General features: G+C 42.6%; 1 protein-coding gene across 4 annotated transcripts in view; it reads left to right on the forward strand.

The window, feature by feature from the left end:
* Positions 1-1,492: 1,492 nt before the first annotated feature.
* The window catches only part of SLC45A1 (solute carrier family 45 member 1), a 44,797-nt gene continuing 25,104 nt past the window's right edge, over positions 1,493-21,185 (forward strand). For 2 of the 4 annotated variants that reach the window (XM_044671252.1, XM_044671253.1), the window contains exons 1-3: positions 1,493-1,892; positions 7,977-8,069; positions 8,550-8,774. In XM_044671252.1, the coding sequence (XP_044527187.1) occupies positions 1,493-1,892; positions 7,977-8,069; positions 8,550-8,774 (718 nt within the window). The remainder of the gene's footprint in view (positions 1,893-7,976; positions 8,070-8,549; positions 8,775-21,185) is intronic. The other 2 variants (XM_044671255.1, XM_044671256.1) reach the window with 1 other exon arrangement.

A 21,185-nucleotide genomic window follows, 5' to 3' on the forward strand; every position in this document is an offset into this window, starting at 1 on the left:
ATAATGCTATCCCTGATCCCTCCCAGTTGGCTTGCGATTTTGCCTTCCCTCTTTAATTTGAAAGATTATGAATCTTTCATGAATGATTCATGAATGAAAGTTGTTTTTTTCCCCCTTTGGGTGAGTGAATGAGCACTACAGGGAATATTGGAAATATCAGACAAGTTAAATTTAAAGATGAAAACATAAGATGTTATTACTGACATGAAGATTTTCTTAGTCAAGCAAGCAACAGGTCTTATGTATCTGTACATAATAATAAGCAGGACACTGTCCTAGATTAGCCTACGGCCATGTTGGCGAACCTATGGCACACATGCAGGAGCATACCGGAGGGGGCTGTTCCCCTCCTCCTCTCCACAGGCACATGAAAACATTTCTCCCATCACCTGCTCCTCTGCCCAACAGCCCAATGATAGGGCTTCCTCCCTCCCCTGTCTGGGGTAAGGCAGGAGGCTCACATGCTGTGTGAGGATTACAGTTTGAGCACTTGGTCTCTAAAAGGTTCACCATCACTGGTCGATGGGGATACCAACAATGAAGGCAGCTAAGAGGTTCAGGCCTAGAGTCAAGAAGACTCATCTTCCTGTATTCAAATCTGGTCTCAGATACTTAGTAGCTATATGACCCTGAGCAAGCCATTTGATCCTGTTTGCCTCGATTTCCCCATTGGTAAAATGAGCTGGAGAAGGAAATGGCAAACCACTCTAGCATTTTTGCTGAGAAAACCCCAAATGGGGTCACAAAGAGTCAAACATGATTGAAATGAGTGAACAAAAGACTAATATACAAACAGAAAAGTGAATGCGGGACTTAATATAAAATAACTGCATAGTGATAGCATCTGGGAGAAGCGGCCTTTTGTGGGAAGCAGAGGTGAGGAGGGGAAGCATTCCAGGCATGAAGCAATGAGGGATGGATGAGTAAAAGGATAGATGTGGGAAATAAGAATACTGGGTTCAGAAAGTGATCTTCCAGCCACCAGTGCTCCCCCAAATTTCCTTGGGTTTACTTTGCATATATTTAGGACTTTTGATCAAGAGCTGGGGTGGGGGTGGAGTCTCAGAGGCTTCATTTTGTAGATGAAAATGCTGGAGCCAAGAGAGGTGAAGTTTCTTGTCTGTTATCACCCAGGCTGTGCCAGAGATGGATGTACCAATTGTTCTCCACAAAGGAATGTGAACTCCTTGAGAGAAGGGATGACTTCACTTTGGTCCTTATCTTCTCCACACCTAGCACAGTTTCTGGCACCAGGAGGCATTTAATAAATACTTGTGGACTGATTGAATAATGGATAGATGGGTGGGTGGATGGATGAAGGCAGAGAGGAATGGATGGAGAGTGGATGGATGGATGGATGGATGGATGGATGGATGGATGGATGGAGGCAAGGAGAAATGGAGGGAGGGTAGATGGATGGGTGCATGGATGCCAATGCACATATCTGATTTCTCTTTCCCACAGGAACGGCCACTGACCTTCCTTTCCTAGGATGATCCCTCCTACGACTGGGACCCCTCCTCCAAGTGAGGTTCTCTTCCCTCCGTTGGCTTCTCAGGAATTCTGGAGGTCACAGGTCTCGGGGTACTCGGGAACTGTGACTCGGCACATCAGCCATCGAGCCAACAACTTTAAGAGACACCCTAAGAGGAGGAAACACATCCGCCCCTCTCCACCTCCGCCTCCAAATACACCCTGTCCTATAGACCTGATTGACTTTGGGGACCTGCACCCCCAGAGGTCCTTCCGGGAGCTGCTGTTTAACGGCTGCATCCTCTTTGGAATCGAGTTCAGCTACGCCATGGAGACAGCGTACGTGACCCCTGTACTGCTCCAGATGGGATTACCCGACGAGCTCTACAGCATGGTCTGGTTCATCAGTCCAATTCTAGGTAACCATTAATTTCCTATATTTTTCCGGCGTCTTCTGGTCTTGTACTATAATAATAGTCGTCAATAGATTTATATAGCACTTTGCAAAAAAAAAAAATCGCAAAGGTCTTTGGGTAAAATAATGAATAAATCAATAAACATTAAGTGCTACTATGTGGCAGGCACTCTGCTAAGCACTGGGGATACAAAAAGGAAAAAGAGAGTCCCTGCCTCCAATGGGATTATAATCTGATGGGGGAGATAGCATGCATATATGTATATGTATACATATGTGTGCATACAGAGACAGCACAAGCTAGATACAGGATAATTAAGAGAAGGAAGACAATAGAAGCAAGAGAGGTTGAGGAAGGCTTGCAGTAAAAGATGAGGCTATTATTATTGAGGGATGCTGGGGAAATGAGTTCTTGGAATAGAGGAGGGAGAGTATTCCAGGCATGGGGTGGGGATAGCCAGAGAAAATGCCTGAAGTGTCTTGTTGCCAGGAGGTCTGGATTGAAGAGTATGTATGTGGGAGTGAAGTTTAAGACTGGAAAGGTCAGAGGGTGTGAAGGACTTTGAATGGCAAACAGATTTGATTTTGTTTCTGGAGGCAATAGGGAGCACAGGAGTTTATTGAGCAGAAGAGTGACCTGAACATTTAGTGGTTGAACGGAGGATAGATTGAAGTGAGGAGAGACTTGAGGCAGGCAGATTCATGAGCAGTTATTGTAATAGTCCAGGTGTGATGAAGTTGCACCAAGGTGGTGGCAGTGTCAGAGGAGAGAAAAGGACATACTGGAGAGATTTTGCAAAGGTGAAATCAGCAGGTCTTGGCCACAGCATGGATACTGGGGTGAGGGTGGGGGAGGAGTGAGAGAGACCAAGGAGGCCTGTTTGACTCCTAGGTTGTATGCCTGAATGACGTCCCTGTTCTTAACAACAACCCAGTGAAGTAGCTGCTGCTATGATCCCTATTTGATAGATCATAGTCAATTGAGACTGAGAGGAAATGAAGTGACTTGCCAAAAATCACATAATAAATAAGTGTGTGAGGCAGGATTTGAACTCAGGGCTTCCTGACTGCAAGGCCAGTCCTCTTCCCACTGGGTCACCTACCTCCATTGATATATCACATTGTATATGTATGTATGTATATGTGTGTATATATATATATATATATACACACATACTTGTCCACAAATAAACCTGTTTTTATGGTACAGGCAGCTATTGATTATTGATGACCCAATGGGAAAAGGGCCAGTCTTGGATGCAGAGGTCTGGATTCAAATCTCAACTCTGCTTCTTGGTATCTCGGAGGCCTTGAGCAAGTCCCTCCCACTCTTTGGACTTCAATTTCTTCATCTGTAAAGTGAGCTAGTTAGACCAATTGACCTTTTAAATCCTTTTAATGCCAAGTTTATTGAAGAACAAGATGGCAAACCCTCCTGCATCTCTGCCAAGGAAATTCCAAATGGGGTCCCCAAGAGTCAGACACAACTGAGCCCTAAGTGTCTGATGCCTAACCCAAACTAATCTGGTGGTCACAGTGTCAAAGATGGACCTAGACATGACCTTCGAGGTCATCTAGTCAAACCATCTCACTTTACAGATGAGGAAACTGAGCTTCAGAGTGATGAAGAGACTTGGCCCAGGCTGTTCGGTGGCACAATGGATAGAGTGCTGGCTCTGAAGTCAGGAAGTAACTCCTCGCCTCAGTTTCCTCATCTGTAAAATAGAAATAAAAATAACACCTGCCTCCCTGGGTTGTTGTGAAGACTAAATGAGATGGTGTTCCTATGTTTATTTCACAGACTTTACAGTGCTCTATAAAATCTAGTTATTGTTGTTATTTTTACCCAAGGTCACAATGGCGCCATTTATAGGATGCCTTATAGTATGCCAAGCAACTTATATTACATGATATTATCCATATTACGTACATACATATACCATACAAGTTATCTCCTAGCCTCTAAGTTAGCCCTTTGATTAGGTATTACATACATTATTATCTCCATTTTGTTGTCGTTCAGTTGTGTTTGACTCTTCATGGCCCCATTTGGGGGTTTCTTGGCAAAGATCCTGGAATGGGTTGCCATTTCTCCTCCGGTTCATTTTACAGATGAGGAAATTAAGGCAAAGAGGATCAGGTGACTTACCCAGGGTCACACCGCTAGTAAGCGGCAAAGGCCAGATTTGAACTCAAGGAGATGAGTCTTCTTGATTCCAGATCCAGTGCTCTATCCATTGTACTACCTGGGCTTAGATATTTGAAACCGCTTGTCTAGGGTCACACAGCTGGTAAGTGTCAAAGGCAGGATTTGAATCCAAGTCTTCCTGAAAAGTCTAGTATTCTTATCTGAGGTCTCTTCCAACTCTTCATTCTGATTCTAGCTTTATCATCTTGAGCAGACTGGCATGTGTACGACTCTCAGTTTCCTTCCCCCTCTATAAAATGATGGAATTGGGCTAAGCATTTATGGTGTGTTGGGCACTGTGCTAAGTGTTAGGAATATAAAGGGGGGAGGAACAGTACCTGCCCCTTTGGCTTCAAACAAGTGGGAAGGGCAAGGGTGAATTTGCAGCCCTAACCTCAAGGAGCTTCCAATCTAAGATAACCTGAAAGCAGCTTTTTCCACACCAGCTCCAGACAGGATAAGCTTGAGATAATCACAGAAGGAAGTCACCAGCAAGAAGGAGATCTGGGAAGCCTTCTTGTAGGAGGTGGGATTTAAAAACAAAACAAAACAAAACAAAACACTTACCTTCCATCTTGGAATCAATACTGTGTATTGGTTCCAAGGCAGAAGAGTGGTAAGGGCTAGGCAATGGGAGTTAAGTGACTTGCCCAGGGTCACACAGCTAGGAAGTGTCAGAGGCCAGATTTGAACCCAGGACCTCCTGTCTCTGGGCCTGACTCTCAATCCACTGAGCCACCCAATTGCCCCCATGGAGGTGGGATTTTATTTGGGACTGGAAAAAAGCCAGAAAAAAAGTGGAGATTCCAGCCTTTGAGGAAAGCCACTGAAAAAGGCCAGCATCTGGAGATGGAGTGTCTGTGAGAGGAATGGCAAGGATGCCCGTATCACCATGGAGGGCAGACGGGCTTTAAAAGCCACCCAGGAGATTTTGTACTGGATCCTGGATGTAGTAAGGAACCATGGAGGGTGGTCAGACTTGTACCCTAGATTACTTTGCTAACTAGATGAGGGATGGACCAAAGTGGGGAGGAACTTGAGAAAGAGAAGCCAGCCATCAGCGACGAGGTCCTGCTCCGGGTTTGATGGTAGCTCCAGAGGAGAGGAGGAAGCACCGGCAAGAAATCATATTCATAACATCTAGACATCTTTAGACTTGGTACGAGATCCTCCATGGGCAGAGTGAGGGAGGAATCAGGGATGACATGTGGATGGCCAGCCGGGGGCCGATGGGGTCTTCTAGGGAAGCTTGGAAGAAGGGGGGCGCTGGGGGAAAGGCTAAGAGTCCATGGGACATCCAAGATGACCAAAGAGAGAAATGGATTGTGAAAGATTGTGAGCCTGGAGATCAGGAGCCGTTAGGGCGGGAGAATCAGCAGCATAAAGAAGTTCCTTCTGTCTACGATTCCTTCTATCTCTGCTGTCACTGGAAACTCTCTGGGGGTTAGGTTGAAGATGAAGAATCATTGGATTTGTGGCTGAGAAGGATCTGATTCATCAACTAGCCTTACTGCCTCATTTGCCAAATGAGGCAACTGAGGCCCCCCAGAGATCTAATGACTTGCTCAAGGTCTCGTAGTAGGAGACAGATTTGGGTCCCGAAAAGAAAAAAAAAAGAAAGGAAAGCAACAAAGGATAGTGTAAAGAACATTAGTTTTGGAATCACAGGCTTTGGGTTCAAATCCAGACTCTGCTATTCTTTACCTGTAGAACCTAAGTTTCTCCCCTTTCAAATGAGGTGATTGGTTGAGAAGTTCTCTTGCAGCCCTGTGTTTTGAGTCTCTTTCAGCTTTAAATTTATCTTGTTCTAATTAAGTTTTGTTTTGCCCAGACTAGACATGACAACTGCTATGCAACAGTCTTTTTATTTTTTTAAACTCCTGCCTTCCATCTTAGAAGCAATACTATGTATCAGTTCCAAAGCAGAAGAGTGATAAGGCAATGGGGGTTCAGTGACTTGCCCAGGGTCACACAGCTGGGAAGTGTCTGAGGCCGGATTTGAACCCAGGATCTCCCGTCTCTAGGCCTGGCTTTCAATCCACTGAGCCACCCAGCTGCCCCCAACATAGTCTTTTTGTAAAAAGCATTTTAAAATTATGAATTTAAACCAAAAAATGAACATTTTCACAAAGTAGAATAGGAAAAGAGGATTGTACATAAAATTGTAAATCTATTAGGCACAGCTTGCCTTTTATATAACAAGGTAAATATATTCATATAACATACAATTATAAAATATATGTAACATACAAATCATAGCATAATATATAATCATAGAAATCATATTAGTATATCATAAGTATTTCACAATATAATATGATATAATTATACATCATTTATATGATTTAATCTTATATATAATTAATTGCTTATATATAATATCAACTTCATATGATTGTATATAAATATGTATTTATATGATAAATCAAAAACTTATTATATAATCAGAAATAAATTCAACATGTCACTATCAAAGCTGTTCTGCTTGTCTATATTTCCTTCTGGTTTTCCTTCTGTCCTATCCTGGGTCTAAGAAGAAACTTTAAAGGAATTCTGAGATAATCCTCTTTATTCTCCTAGTTTCTTCCCTGATGACATCTTGGGCTTTCCTTTTATCCATCCTCTTAAAATAATTATAAAAATTAATAGTGCATAAAAATCAAGGCTTGCAAAACATTTTGCAAATAATGTCTCATCTTATTCTCACAACGATCCTGGGAGATTGGTGTTATTGTTACCCTCCTCATTTTCAGATGGGGAAACTGAGGTAAATTAAGTGACTTGCCTAGGATCACACAGCTAGGAATTATCTGAGGCAGGATTATGAACTCAGTTCTTTCTACCTGAAGGTCCAGTGCTCTACCTTCTCTATTACCTAACTGCCTACAATCCATATGACTCTTCAAAGCACAACCCAGGTGTGACTTCTGTGATATTGGAAATTTGGGGTCCTTGGATTTAATATTGAGATACAAGATATAAACTTCCTGCGAACGTTAGGGGACTTGAAAACTACATTTCCCATGATTCCTCTTACGTAATACAGGTGGGCAGGAAGTGTGATTATGTAGACAGAGGTATAAAGACTCAGAACTTGATTGGGACACTCTCTTTCCTATGAAGCGGAGGGGGGAGGGGGAAGCATGGTGGGGCATTTGAATTAGATCTTAGCAGGCACGTGTTTGGTTTTTTTTAATTATCAATATGGCTGTTAATAAAACCCTAATATTTTAAAATATATCCTTCTGTATTAATTTTATTTGTTACACTTCTTACCCAATTCTATCCTACTCCCATTCCCCCTCCTACTGTTAATACTTACTTACAATTACAATTTACTTCTCTGGGTATGAGTTGTTTCTCCCAGTAAAATATTTTCTAATATTTTAGGTTCTAAAATGCTTTTTTTTCCCCATCTCTGTCTGTATCTGTCTTTCTGACTCTTTCTGTGTGTCTATTTCTGCGTCTGCCTATTTCTGTTTAAGTCTTTGTCTCTCTGTGTCTATCTGTCTCTGACTCTCTGTCTCTCTGTCTCCTGTCTGTTAATCTGTCTCTGTCTGCCTGTCTTTGTCTTTGTGCCTGTGTCTCTGTTACTATGGCTGTATCTCTATGTCTGTCTCTGTCTCTCTGTGTTGGTGTATGTCTCTCTGTTTCTGTCTCTGTTCCTATCTCTGTCTCTGTCTCTGTCTGTCTCTTTCTCTGTCCCTGTCTCTGCCTCTGACCCTCTGTCTGTCTTCCTCTGTGTCTCTCTGTCAGTCTGTCTCTGACTGTCTGCATGTCTTTGTGTCCGTGCCTCTGTCTCTCTGTCTGATCTGTCTGGGTCTGTGTCTCTGTCTCTGCCTCTGTCATTCTCACTAGCTCTTCTGGGTGATAACCACCACCAACCCCTTTCTGTTGCAGGATTCCTACTGCAGCCTTTGCTGGGTGCTTGGAGCGACCGGTGCACTTCAAGGTTTGGAAGGAGACGGCCTTTCATTCTGGTGCTGGCTATAGGTTTGTGGTTTTGCTCTTTTACACTCCCCTACTCCCCCAGCCTAAAGATCAGCTCCTTCATTTCAGAAAAGTCTGGCCTGATGATGAAAGCAGCCATTTAAAGGATTCCCATCTAGCTGCTTCACTTAGGGAGCAGCTCGTTTGCCTTTTGTATTTCCACCTTCAGACACTTTTCTGGGCTGAGAAGGACTCCTCTTCCTCATTTATCCCAGGGTCTCCTGCTTGGCTTTGGGCCAGGGAAGATCTGTCTGTGACTTGGCCTCTTAGAGGCCCAAGTCTCCCTCTGTAGATGGCAATTATCATAGGAAAGAATATGGTAAATCACTGCACACTTCCAAACAGCTGGCTTGGCATTCCCCAAGGGGACCCTGCTGGGCCAACAGCAGCCTGGTACTTGGGTTTTAGTGCAAAGTGGCCTGTTAAGGTCTTCCTTCCCCTGGTTGACTCACTGGGTCTTTGCTTTTCCCTCCTGTATCCTAGGTGCACTCCTGGGTCTTTCGCTTTTACTGAATGGGAGAGACATTGGCCTAGCTCTGGCAGACACTGTCAGTAATCACAAATGGGGCATCATTCTCACCGTGTGCGGGGTGGTCCTCATGGATTTCAGTGCTGACTCAGCAGACAACCCGAGCCATGCCTACATGATGGATGTCTGCAGTCCTGTGGATCAGGATAGAGGACTGAACATCCATGCCCTCTTAGCAGGTACCGTATTATTTTCAAATGACTAAACATGATGGTACTCAGCGTGGCACTATGACCCTTATACATCAAGGGAGTCAGCTGCTGAATTTGAATTTGAATGACTGAATTTCATTTGAATTAACTTCTCTTCTTAACTGTGTGATCCTGGGCAAGTCCCTTAACCCCATTGCCTAGCCCTTGCCTCTCTAATGGCTTAGAAGAGATGCTAAGACAGAAGGTAAGGGTTAAAAAAAATGAGAATTAGTATAACAAAAGCTTCTTAGCCAGGAAAAGTGTCTCAAACTTGAAGGAGCAGCCTTAGAAGGTAACACATTTCCTCTTTCTTGGAGAAGGAGGAGGAAGAGAAGAAGGAGAAAGAGAAAGAGGAGGAGGAGGAGGAGGAGGAAGAGGGTCTTTAAGCAAAGGTTAGGTGATCATTTGTTTGGGGAATGACAAAGAGCAGCTATTTCAGGTGCCTGCTGGACTGACTGGCCTCCGAATTCTTCTTCTCTGAGATCCTGTGGTTCTGCCTCAGTTGAGGATGAAAAAATTATTCTATATAGTCTGGTGGCAAGGGGTGGTGATTTGTAGCAATGGGAGGAATTGCCCTATGGATGAGAAAAACCATGAATCAAATTGGGGAAACAAAGTTCTTGTAGCTACTGAGTTCCACGGAATGCCCAGAACAAGGAGACCATTTGCAAATCTGTAGGTTATGAGATCATGGGTTTAGAGTTGGAAGAGATCTTAGGTGGTGTCTAGGCCAACGGTCTCAAGAAATTGAGGTCCAGAGAGTTATGTGACTTGCCCAAGGTCAAATGGGCAGAACCAGGTTTTTCAATTCAACTCTCTGACTCCAAATGCAACATTCTTTCTTCTATGTGATATAGTGAGTAGAAGCACTGAAAGAGAATTAGCTACCTGGCATATTTTTTATTTTTATTTTTTAAACCTTTATCTTCTCTTTTAGAATCTATACTATCATTTCAAAGGCAGAAGAACAATAAGGTCTAGGCAATTCGGGTTAAGGGACTTGCCCAGGATCACACAGGACGTATCTGAAGTCAGATATGAACCCAGGACCTCCTGTCTCTAGGCCTGGCTCTCTATCCACTGAGCTGCCTTGCTGCCCTTATCTGGCATATTTTAACATCTCTATATGTTTAATGTAGTAGAAGGGGCAGTAGAACACAGTTGATAGGGCCTCAAAGTTAGGAAGAGCTGGGCTCAGGTCCTACCTCCAACAGAGACTGCCTCGGTGACACTGGACAAACCCTTCAACTTCTAGATGTTTCCAGCCAAGTCTCCAAGTCTATAAGTCACAAAGCAGGTGCCCTTGTGTTTGAGGGAAGGAGTTTCCACACAAGGGGAAATATCAATGAAATTAAAGGTCTACACTTCCCCAAGGAGGGCCAGGTCCCAATGTCTTGTTAAAATCTTTTAAGCAAGAGAAAAAGAGAAAACGAGGTGGATAGCAGACTCACTTTGCATTCAGGAGGGTCTGAGTTCAAGATCTGTCTCTGATACATGTAGGATCAGTGAGCTTTTCAACATTGCCAGATCCTGATAGATCTGGACCAAAAGAAAACTACTTTAAGGTGAAGAGTATCAGAAATAAAACCAAAACGAAAAGGAGCTAGTGTGTACAAAATAAGTACAAGGGAATCTGGGGAAGAGGGAAGGCCCTGGTCTCTGAGGGGGAAGGGGCCAGGGAACAAACTTAATGGAGAAAGTGGTGCTTGAACGGTACTTTGAAGGATATTCTGGATTTCCAGAGACATCCAATAAGAGTGGAGATCAGGGAAGCGGGGAGTTTCTGGGGAGGTTTTGTCATGGGAACAGTGAGTGAAGTGATGGCCTTGCCCTTTCTAGAGGAAATGGTAGTATTGATCTGAGGGTTGTTTTCAGAGCAAGAGATGAAAAGAGGGTATGCATAAAGCAAGGAGAAGTCCCATGGCACGATGGGTGGTGACGTGTCCCAAGATGTCCAAGATGGCTGGTTGGAGATGAATCATGATCTGGAGCCATATATATAAATATATAATATGGTATATATTTATTATAGAACATATACTATGTAATATATTTTATATATTATAGAATTACATCTAATTTTATATAGAATTATACATATATTATAGAAGATATATATTTTATATATTATAGAAGATATATATTTTATATATTATAAAGTTATATCTAATTCTACATGTATTATAGAACATATCATATTATAGAATATATATTTTATAGATTATAGAACATATATTATATAATATATATTTTATAGATTATAGAATTATATCTAATTCTATATAGAATTAGATATTATAGAACATATATGATATATATTTTATAGATTATAGAATTATATATTATGGAACATATTATATGATAGGTGATGCATATGAACATAAAAATAAAATATATATGTATAAAAGACACAGATGCATATATCTTTTAGGCAAGTTCGTACAAAGAGACAGACACAACTGAAAATGGCCAAACGATAGCAACAAACACTCGGTAGCTAATCCACCTCAGCCAGTGGAGGTCTGAGTTGACTAGATTCTCTCACTCATCATAGCCTCTAGACCATAAAGTAGGAGAGTAGGGCCAGCGGAAAGGTAGCAAAATGTCCCAAAATATCCAGGATGGATGAATTATTTCAGAAAATAAGTCTATTAAAAGCTAACATGGAAAATGTTAGTAGATCTCAGAGCTTTGGGGTTGAAAGGACCCAGGAGGCCATCTTGTCTGCTCCACATGTGAAGATTTCCTTCTACAACATACCTGATGAGTGTTAAAATAAATGTTCAGACCAGTCCCTGTGTCAGGTACAACTCTGCCGACACAACTTGAACATTATCCTACATCCAAGTCATGTCTAGCTTAGAAAGAAGAATGTCCAAATTCCCCACCTCCTTCTCTCCATGCCCTCCAACATGTGTCTACCCCAAGATTACTTGAGGTAACATTTATTCCTTTCCGGGAAAAAATATCATAACGTATTAAAAGGCACTTTGGGGTTTCCGTTCCAGAATAACGGTCACTGCTCCATTTCTTCATGGGCCACTGCCCCCATCACAGACCAAAAGGAAAGTCACTTTTCTGTGACCGCTACCCCAATACCTTCTGAATAACAGGGGAAGACTCTGCCCTTTAGTCAAAGGTTGAAGGGCAGTTGAAGGGCATCTCAGTTCCAGAGATGGGCAAGGCAAGAATCTAAACAAGACAAGAGATAAGTTTGATAATATTGTCCTTGCTCTATCTTAGAGGTGGTAGGGGGAAGGGAATCCGCATCTATTTAGCACGGACTTTGTGACAGAGAACTTTAGAAATATTATCTCATTTGATTCTCCCAACAACCCTGAAAGGTGGGTGCTGTTATTCTCCCCATTTTACAGTTGAAGGAACCAAGACAGATAGCTTGAGTGACTTGCCCAGTTACACAACATGTCTGAGGCCAAATTTGAACTTAGATCTTTCCTGACCCCATGCTCCGTGCTTTAACCGTTGTATCCCCAGGGCTCCATTGCTCTAAAGGAAAAAAGTCTGGAAGGGATTTTAGGCTAGAGAAGATATGATTTCTAATCACAATCCTCTCCCTTTTGTGCTTTTCGGCACAATGATTTGAAGCACAATCTATATTAATCTGAGGGTTCCAGTTTTGTACCTGCTAATGAAATGAGTAGCAAGAGATAGTATTTTATTTGGGCCCAAATATGGAATTCTCTGTGTGGTGCTTTAATACGTTAAATGCAGCAAAACAACGAGATGATGAGAAAATTCCAACTGCCAGGATGATAAGGGTGGGGTATTGCCTTGAATTGGGGGGCACAGAACTAACAGTGTCAGTGGAGATAAATGCTACTTTTCAAACATACTTGAGTCCTCAGATGATCTCTAACCAGAAAGCTACGTGGACCAACAGAGCTTCCTAACATCGTGGTAGGCCAGTCTTAACTTGGAACTTAATTCTGCTGATCAGCTGGCCAGTAGATGATCTGATTCCCTTAGTAATAGCTATTACAGAATAAATATTCCGAGTCTGTCTCCTGATTCTTCTGCTATAGCTATAATTCTCCCCCAAAGAACATCTTTACTAATATTTGTTCAGTCTAACAAAGCTTATCAAGAATTATGACTGCCTTCCCATCCCCAATTTTGTGCACCCTCTACTTGGATGGTTGCAAAAGTCAGAAAGCTCACCAGTTATCTGTATTAGATCAAATAACTGGCATTATTTCAGGAGAACTTACTATCAATGAATCAGGCTTCTCTGGGGAGCCCATCAAACACACATCACAGTGGATCCCTCAGTCCCAAACGAATCCTTCTCAGCATCCCTGAGACGTTGTAGATTCCCTTCCTGGAGTCATCACCATGGAAGGTGCACTATGAACGCTTACACTGCCTACCTGAGAACCTCCAGCAAATTCTTATAGCCATAGGTAAAAAGAGATTGATTCTTTGAACTGCCCCCACCAACACTGATGTATCAGGTCACCATGTATGGTCCTCATTCAAGAAATTCTGTGCCTGAGAGCATCGCTCTGTCCAACTGGAATGTTTCAGCCTGTCAAGCAACATTACTAGTGAGGAAAGAGAAGTTCTCATATACACATATCCCTTCTACATCACAACTTTCCCCATTGAGGTTTTGATATATCACAGGTTGGCGTGAGAAAATTAAATGGGAATTTTGGGTGGAGTTTTGCAAAAGCCACAGATGACACGTGAAGGCCTATAAATGACACAGAAAAAGTTTAGAAACACAGAAAGTGCACAAAATATATATAATATCATATAATATTGATATATTTATATTTTAATAACATAAATATACACAATTTCTTTAAGTTAAAATAAGTAAAAAGTTAAAGTTTGAGAAAAAATGTGAAAACCCTAACATTTTATGCAGGTTTTCCAGATAGCAGGGGCTCCATACCCCTAAACCCCTTGATGTGGAAGGGATACCTGTATTTTCCTTTTTTTTTTAAACCCTCGCCTTCTGTTTAAGAGTCAATTCTAAGACAGAAAAGAAGCAAGGGCTAGGCAATTGAATTTAAGTGACTTGTCCAGGGTCACACAGCTAAGAGGTATCTGAAGCCAGTTTGAATCCAGGTCCTCCCAACTCCAGACCTGGCACTTTAGCCACTGTGCCACCTTGTTGCCACTCATGTATTCTCTTAGTACAGAAATGGTTCTGATTCCCCCCAAATCCACCTTGGAACTGATACAATCGGGATCCTGTCGAAAGTAGAGTGGTTTTTCTAATTGTATCAACTAATGGTCTCTAGGTCTTTATGTGAATTCCAAACTGAAACTGCGATGTTGACTTTATCCCAAATAAATATCACTTATGCTTCTAGCCAAGAAGGCTTCTTAGGAATTAGTCTCACTGAGGTCACTAGAGAGCTGTAGGTAAGGCAAGAAGAATGATGGCCAGGGGTAGCTTGTTCAAGAAAGGGTCATTGTTACAACCTCTAGCATAACTTTTGCAACCTTTTACCTCTTTCCCAATTTTAGATTCTATAATAAGATAACAATATGGTTCTGCTCTCACTCAGATCGTGAGTACCAGATACCATGTTTACGAATTGCATCTATAACAATGTAATGGAAGTATCAATGGTAATACTTTATACAATGATCCCTGCAAACATTTTTTACATCAGTGGGCACCCTGTACAGATACCTTCATAAAGAATACATTTGTGGCCACTGAGATAGGGAGGGGCAGATGAAGATACATGCAGACGATTGTTTCCTACATACATCTCTCGTTCCCAATTAAACCTTTTACTGTTTCTTCTAGTAGTTAACGGAGCATCTTTGGTCCTGGAGATAACAGACATTCTACCTCGAGGCACAGTTTCTTTTCTCTGGAATAACACATCCTCTTCTCTGGACAGGAGAGAAGTTACTAGCACAGTTAGGCTGCCCTTTTGCCTCAAACACCACAGGAGCAAAAGTTCATTGTAGGGGAATACATAAACCAAGTATTTTTTTTAAATGTTTAATTTTCAATTCCGAATTCTCTCCTTCCCTCTAACATCTTCCCAATCTATTAGAAGAGATATAATACTCCTCATATGTGTAAAGCCATACAAAACTCGGGGTTGAAGACTGTGGTTTCCAGTGGTTGTTGGGTTTCTGACACTGATAATGATCACAACCGAAGTCAGAAGGACCTGAGTTCAAATTTGGCCTCAGATACTTCCTCGCTGTGTGACCCTGGGCAAGTCACTTAACCCTATTTGCCTAGCCCTGACCGCTCTTCTGCCTTGGAACCAACAGTATCAATTCTAAAACATAGAGTTAGGTTTTTTAAAAATCTAGTCCCAGGGGCAGCTGGGTAGCTCAGTGGATTGAGAATCAGGCCTAGAGACGGGAGGTCCTGGGTTCAAATCCGGCCTCAGACACTTCCCAGCTATGTGACCCTGGGCAAGTCACTTGACCCCCATTGCCCACCCTTACCACTCTTCCACCAAGGAGCCAATACACAGAAGTTAAGGGTTTAAAAAAAATTTAAAAAAAAATCTAGTCCCAAAACTTTTCTGGCATTTTCCCTGAGCATCTACCTTAGCAGTAAGGCTAAGTTCATTCCACCCTAAAACAAAACAAAATAAAAACAACAACCATATATTCCATGACAAGAATGTATTCATTATTAGAGCATTTGAATAAACCAATTTCCATGATAATAAAAGAAAAAGACTCATCCTGGACACTGCTCTCTTTGTCTTAATAGCACTTTAAAGATTGCAAAGTACTTTACATAGATCTTATTACATTTTTTTTTTAAACCCTCACCTTCTGTATACATAGTATTGGCTCCAAGGCAGAAAAGTGGTAAGGGCTAGGCAATAGGGGTCAAGAGACTTGCCTAAGGTCACACAGCTGGGAAGTGTCTGAGGCTAGATTTGAACCTAGGACTTCCCGTCTCTAGACCTGGCTCTCCATCCACTGAGCCACCCAGCTGCCCCCGATCTTATTCCATTTTAAAAGCCCCATGTGCTCAGTGGATGGAGAGCCAGGCCTAGAGATGGGAGGCCCTGGGTTCAAATCTGGATTCAGACGCTTCCTAACTGTATGACCCTGGGCAAGTCACTTAACCCCCATTGCCTAGCCCATACCGCTCTTCTGCCTTGGAGCCAATACACAGTATCGATTCCAAAGCAGACCTCTAGCATGATTTTTGCTAGGGCTTTACAAATAATTAATTAATTGATTGATTGATTGATTTAAAAAACCCCATGTGGTTCAATGGTTAGAGCACTGGGCTTAGAGCCCAGAAGACCTGAGCTTCAATCCAGTGTCATACCCTTCCTGGTTATGGGACCCTGTGCCTACCTCAGTTTCCTCAACCATAATAGCAGCTGTCTCCTAGGGCTGCTAACATTTGTAAAGTGTTTGGGGCGGTGACTGGCACATAATCCATGATCGTTCCTATTCCCACAGATGCTACTATTACATGTAATTCACGGATAAGGAAACAGGCTGAGAGCACTTAAGTAACTTGAACAGTCAATCATGCAGCTAGTAAGTGTTTGTGTCTGTGGCAGAATTTGGCATTAAATCTCCTTGAGCCCAAGTCCAATCCTCTGGTCAGTGCACTGCCGGCCACCTTTCTGTCCAGTTCAGGCTGATTTCCCAACATCATGTGGCTGGCCAGTGAGGACGGCACAATTCTATCGTTGGGCTATTAAAGACAAATTTTAACCCAAAATTTTGTTTTGTAGAGATAACGTCAATGACCGTCACTTCCACTACCCCACCCCACCTTGACCACTTGACCAGTTCATTACGTGCATCAAGGCAGAAATAATTATCACCAGCAGCAGCAGCAGCAGCAGCAGCAGCACTACTGTCCTCATCACCACTTACTAGCACTCTAAAGTTTGTAAAGCACTTTACAAACATCAGTATCATTCTAACTCATTTTGTGGGCGTTTTTCTTTTATAAGATGATGAGGAAACTGAGGTAGAGGTTAAGTGACTTGCCCAGAGTCACACAGCTAGGAAGTGTCTAAGCCTGGATCTGAAGTCAAATTGTCCTCACTTTTAAGTCAATTGCTCTATCCACTCTGCCATCCAGCTGGCAGCCCCTTTATTTTTATTTTCATTTTTTATTTTATTTATTTATTTGTTTGCTTGTTTGTTTATTTGTTTATTTATTTATTTATTTATTTATCTGTCTATTTATCCATTTATTTATTTGTTTGTTTGTTTTTTGGTTGTTTGTTTGTTTTTAAACCCTTGACTTCTGTGTATTGGCTCCTAGGTGGAAGAGTGGCAAGGGTGGGCAATGGCGGTCAAGTGACTTGCCCAGGGTCACACAGCTGGGAAGTGTCTGAGGTCAGATTTGAATCTAGGACCTCCCGTCTCTAGGCCTGACTCTCAATCCATTGAGCTACCCAGCTGCCCCCTGGCTGCCCCTTTAGATGAAAATGAGCCTTATAGAAAGCCATGACTGTTCCTCCCTGGGGGTCTACAAATGGTACAGATGTTGACTTTGGAGTCAGACCAGATCTAGACCTCTTTCTAAATTGCCTGGCTCTGCCCAGAGGAGCTCTGAAAAATCTCTCTGCACCAGCTTCCTGCAGAATGCAAAAACAAAGCTGCCAAATACCGCCCATTACCCGGATTTTCTGATTGAACTGTTTCACACTTCTGAATGAGTGGCCAGAAACAAGCTGACCTTCCTCAAGGAGGACCTTCTCGGGGCTTCGGGGATGTGTTTCCTCAAAGTGAAGGGCTTGCAGGGTAGTGCTGGGGTTTAAGATTGCCCGACTGCCAATCCCAAGGACAAAGGCTCTGGAGTAGACTTCAGCAGAAAAGGGTGGGGAAAAGGAACAACCACTAAATTTATCATTTAAATTTTTTATTTCTGTTAAATTGCTTCCGTTGTGTCTGACTCTCGGTGACCCCATTTGGGGTTTTGTTGGCAAAGATACTGAAAAGGTTTTCCATTTCTTACTCCAGCTCATTTTACAGATGAGGAAACTGAGGCAAACAGGGTAAAGTGACTTGCTCAGGGTCACACCGCTAGTAAGGCCAAATTTTGAACTCGAGTCTTTCTGACTGCAGGACCAGCACTCTCTCTACTGTACCACCTAGCTGCCTCACCATTTAAAGACTGTCATCCTCTAAATACAGTAGACTATTTGGCATGGAGGTACTTCCAAGTAGTTTTAATCCTTATAGAACTCTTATATTTTCAAATCGCGCCCTTAGACTTCCTTTCGAGGGTCCCAGTGATCACAATACCATTTACCGAATTCTCGTGAATTCCTTGACAAACCAGTCTGCCCATCTGAATATCTGAGGAAGTCCTTATAAACCAGAAAAGCACAGTCTTCCCAACACGTCTGATGACCAAAGAGGGTCTAATCTCGTCATGTCACAAATCATATTACATCATCAACATAGCACCTACTATGTGTCTCACCCCTGCTAAGTGCTTTAAAAAGATTTCATTTGATTAAATTAAGTAATTAGTTTAAAAAAGACAAAAAAAATTCATTTTGATCCTTACAACAACCCTGGGAAGTAGATGCTTCATATTACTCACATTTTATAGCTGAGGAAACTGAGGCGAACTTAGACTAAGCAGCTTGCTCGAGATCACACAGCTAAGTGGCGCAGTAGATTGCCTACTCCTTACTGCTCTTCTGCCCCAGAACCAATACACAATATTGATTCTACGACAGCAAGTGAGAGTTAAAAAAAATCACATAGCTAGTAAGTGTCTGAGACTGGATTTGAACTCGGCTCTTTCCGATTCCAAGCCCAGGGCTTGCACTTCCTTCAGGGCACAATTCTGAAGGGTCAGAAGAGTCTGGGCTGCTAGAAACTCTGCCCTGCCTTTTATGGACTTTTTCTTCTTCATTGTTTTTGCTTTAAAAAAAAAAAAGGGAGGAGGGACTTTAAAACTAACTTCAGTGTGACTAAGACCTGCCACTTTTTTATTGGACACATTGCAGAGGTTCAAAAAAATGCAAACATAAACATTCCATTGATCATCCATTAGTTATAACCCATCCTGGGCTTTCTCCATCATGATTTGATCTGGTGATGTTCTAGAGCTGTTTGGAGGGGGGTTTGTAGGGCAGCTCTTCCTGGCACTACTTTCTACTTCTCTTCCTCTCCACTGAATGAACTCTTTATTTGGACTAAAGAATTCTTTCAAGAAACAAAAACAGGGGCAGCTGGGTAGCTCAGTGGATTGAGAGTCAGGCCTAGAGACGGGAGGTCCTGGGTTCAAATCTGACCTCAGACACTTCCCAGCTGGGTGACCCTGGACAAGTCATTTGACCCCCATTGCCACCCTTACCACTCTTCCACCTAGGAGCCAATACACAGAAGTTAAGGGTTAAAAAAAAAAAAAAGAAACAAAAACAAAAGAAGGTAGCTATTTGGTTCAGTGGATAGAAAGTCAGGCCCAGAGATGGGAAGTTCTGGGTTCAAATGTGATCTCAGACACTTCCCAGCTGTGTGACCCTGGGCAAGTCACTTGACCCCCATTGCCTAGCCCTTACTACTCTTCTGCGTTGGAGCCAATACACAGTATTGACTCCAAGATAGAAGATGAGGGTTTAAAAAAAATAATAATAATCTCTGCATGAGGTAATGAAGGGCCTGCACTCTGGCTGTAGAAATGGCAGTGGAGAGAAGGGGCCATATTTGAAAGAGACACACCTTGGAAACAGATGGAAAACTGGGTAGGGGAGACAGTAAGGAGTCCAGGATGCCCCCTGAGTTGCAAGCCTGAGGGACTGGGACAATAGTGTTGCCCTTGACAAGTTTAGGATGAGGGTAGGGTTCAGGGGGAAAGATAATGAGTTCAGGTTTAGACATGTTGGGTTTGAGATGTCTACTGGTCATCCAGGTTCCATTGAGAATTCTCCAGCCTTGCTCGATAAGGCTCCTAATAATGCCTCATCTTAAACATTTACACCCCACTTCATTAATTTATCTACAACAGACAGGAGGTCAGGAGAAGGGGTTAACAGCAATGGAGGTCGTTTTGAGAATTGTCCCCCCCAGAGATGTTAGCTAAATGCGTTGGAGCTGATGAGACGACCAAGTGAAATCATGTAGAGGCTGAAGAGAAGAGAGGCCAGGACAGAGCTCTGAGGGACATCCGCAATCAGAGGCGTGATCCAGAGAAGGAGCCAGCGAAGGCGACAGAGAAGGAGCTGTCAAACCGGTAGGAGGAGAGCCAGGAGAGAGAAGAGAATATTAAAGAGGAGAGAGTGGCCCACAGAGGTCGAGAAGAATGAAGACTGAGAAAAGGCCACTGGATTTGACAACTAAGAGATCATTAGAAATCTAGAGAGAGCAGGTCTGGTGAAATGATAAGGTCAGAAGGCAGACTGTTAGAAGCTAAGAAGAGTGAGGGGAAGTGGAAGCACTGATTGTAGACAACCTTCTCAAGGACTTTCGCCACAAAGAGTAAAAAAGATATGGAACAAATAGTGCACGGGGATAGAAAGGTCAAATAAGGGGGTCTGATGGATGGGGAAGACTTGAGCTTTTTTATAAGCAATAGAGAAAAACAAGTAGACAGAGATATTGAAGGTGAGAGAGTAGGGATGACAGAAAGGGCAATCAGTTGGACAAGATGGAGTGGAATGGAATCACTTGGGCAGGGAGAGAGATTTGCCTTGGGAGGGAGAAAGAACACCTCTTCATGTGAGACAGGAGGTGTAAGAGCAAATAATGACACCTGGGTGATATAGGATGAAGAAGAGGGGAGAAGAGGGAGCTCTGCAAATGTCCTCAATTTTTTCTGTAAAACATGGAGCAAGGTTCTCAACCAAGGGAATGGGAGGAGGGAAAGCCATGGGGTGTTTGAGGAGAAATAAAAAGGTTTGGAGGAGTTCCTATGGAGAATGGGATAATGATTTGATAAGAGAATTATAATAGGATTGCCTAGCATCAGTGAGAGCCCAGTTGAGGTTGTATAATAGATATCTGCAGTGAACCCAGTCAGAATGAGGGCTTAATTTTCCCCACTTTCATTCAGCAGAACATGTATAGAAGTATAGGAGGTGGATAATGGCAATGATTCAAGGCTGAGGCTTGACTGGGCTCAATCAGAGATATGATAAGGGGGCTAAGAACTCAAGAGAAAAGCACTAGGTAGAGTTGAATTGGTTCTCCAATGAATTAAGAGGAGGAAAAGAAGAGACAATAGTCAGTGCTGGGGTGATGGCCTGAGAGAATTAAGGGATCAAGGGATTGGAGGTCATGGCATAGATAAAGAATAGGATTTGATAAGGGAAGGCAAATAGAGAGATCAAATGTCAATAGATTATGGACAGATAAGGAGAAAAAAGAAGGAAGGAAGGAAGGAAGGAAGGAAGGAAGGAAGGAAGGAAGGAAGGAAGGAAGGAAGGAAGGAAGGAAGGAAGGAAGGAA

Source organism: Gracilinanus agilis, chromosome 3 (assembly GCF_016433145.1).
Source record: "Gracilinanus agilis isolate LMUSP501 chromosome 3, AgileGrace, whole genome shotgun sequence".
Classification (NCBI taxonomy): Eukaryota; Metazoa; Chordata; class Mammalia; order Didelphimorphia; family Didelphidae; genus Gracilinanus; species Gracilinanus agilis.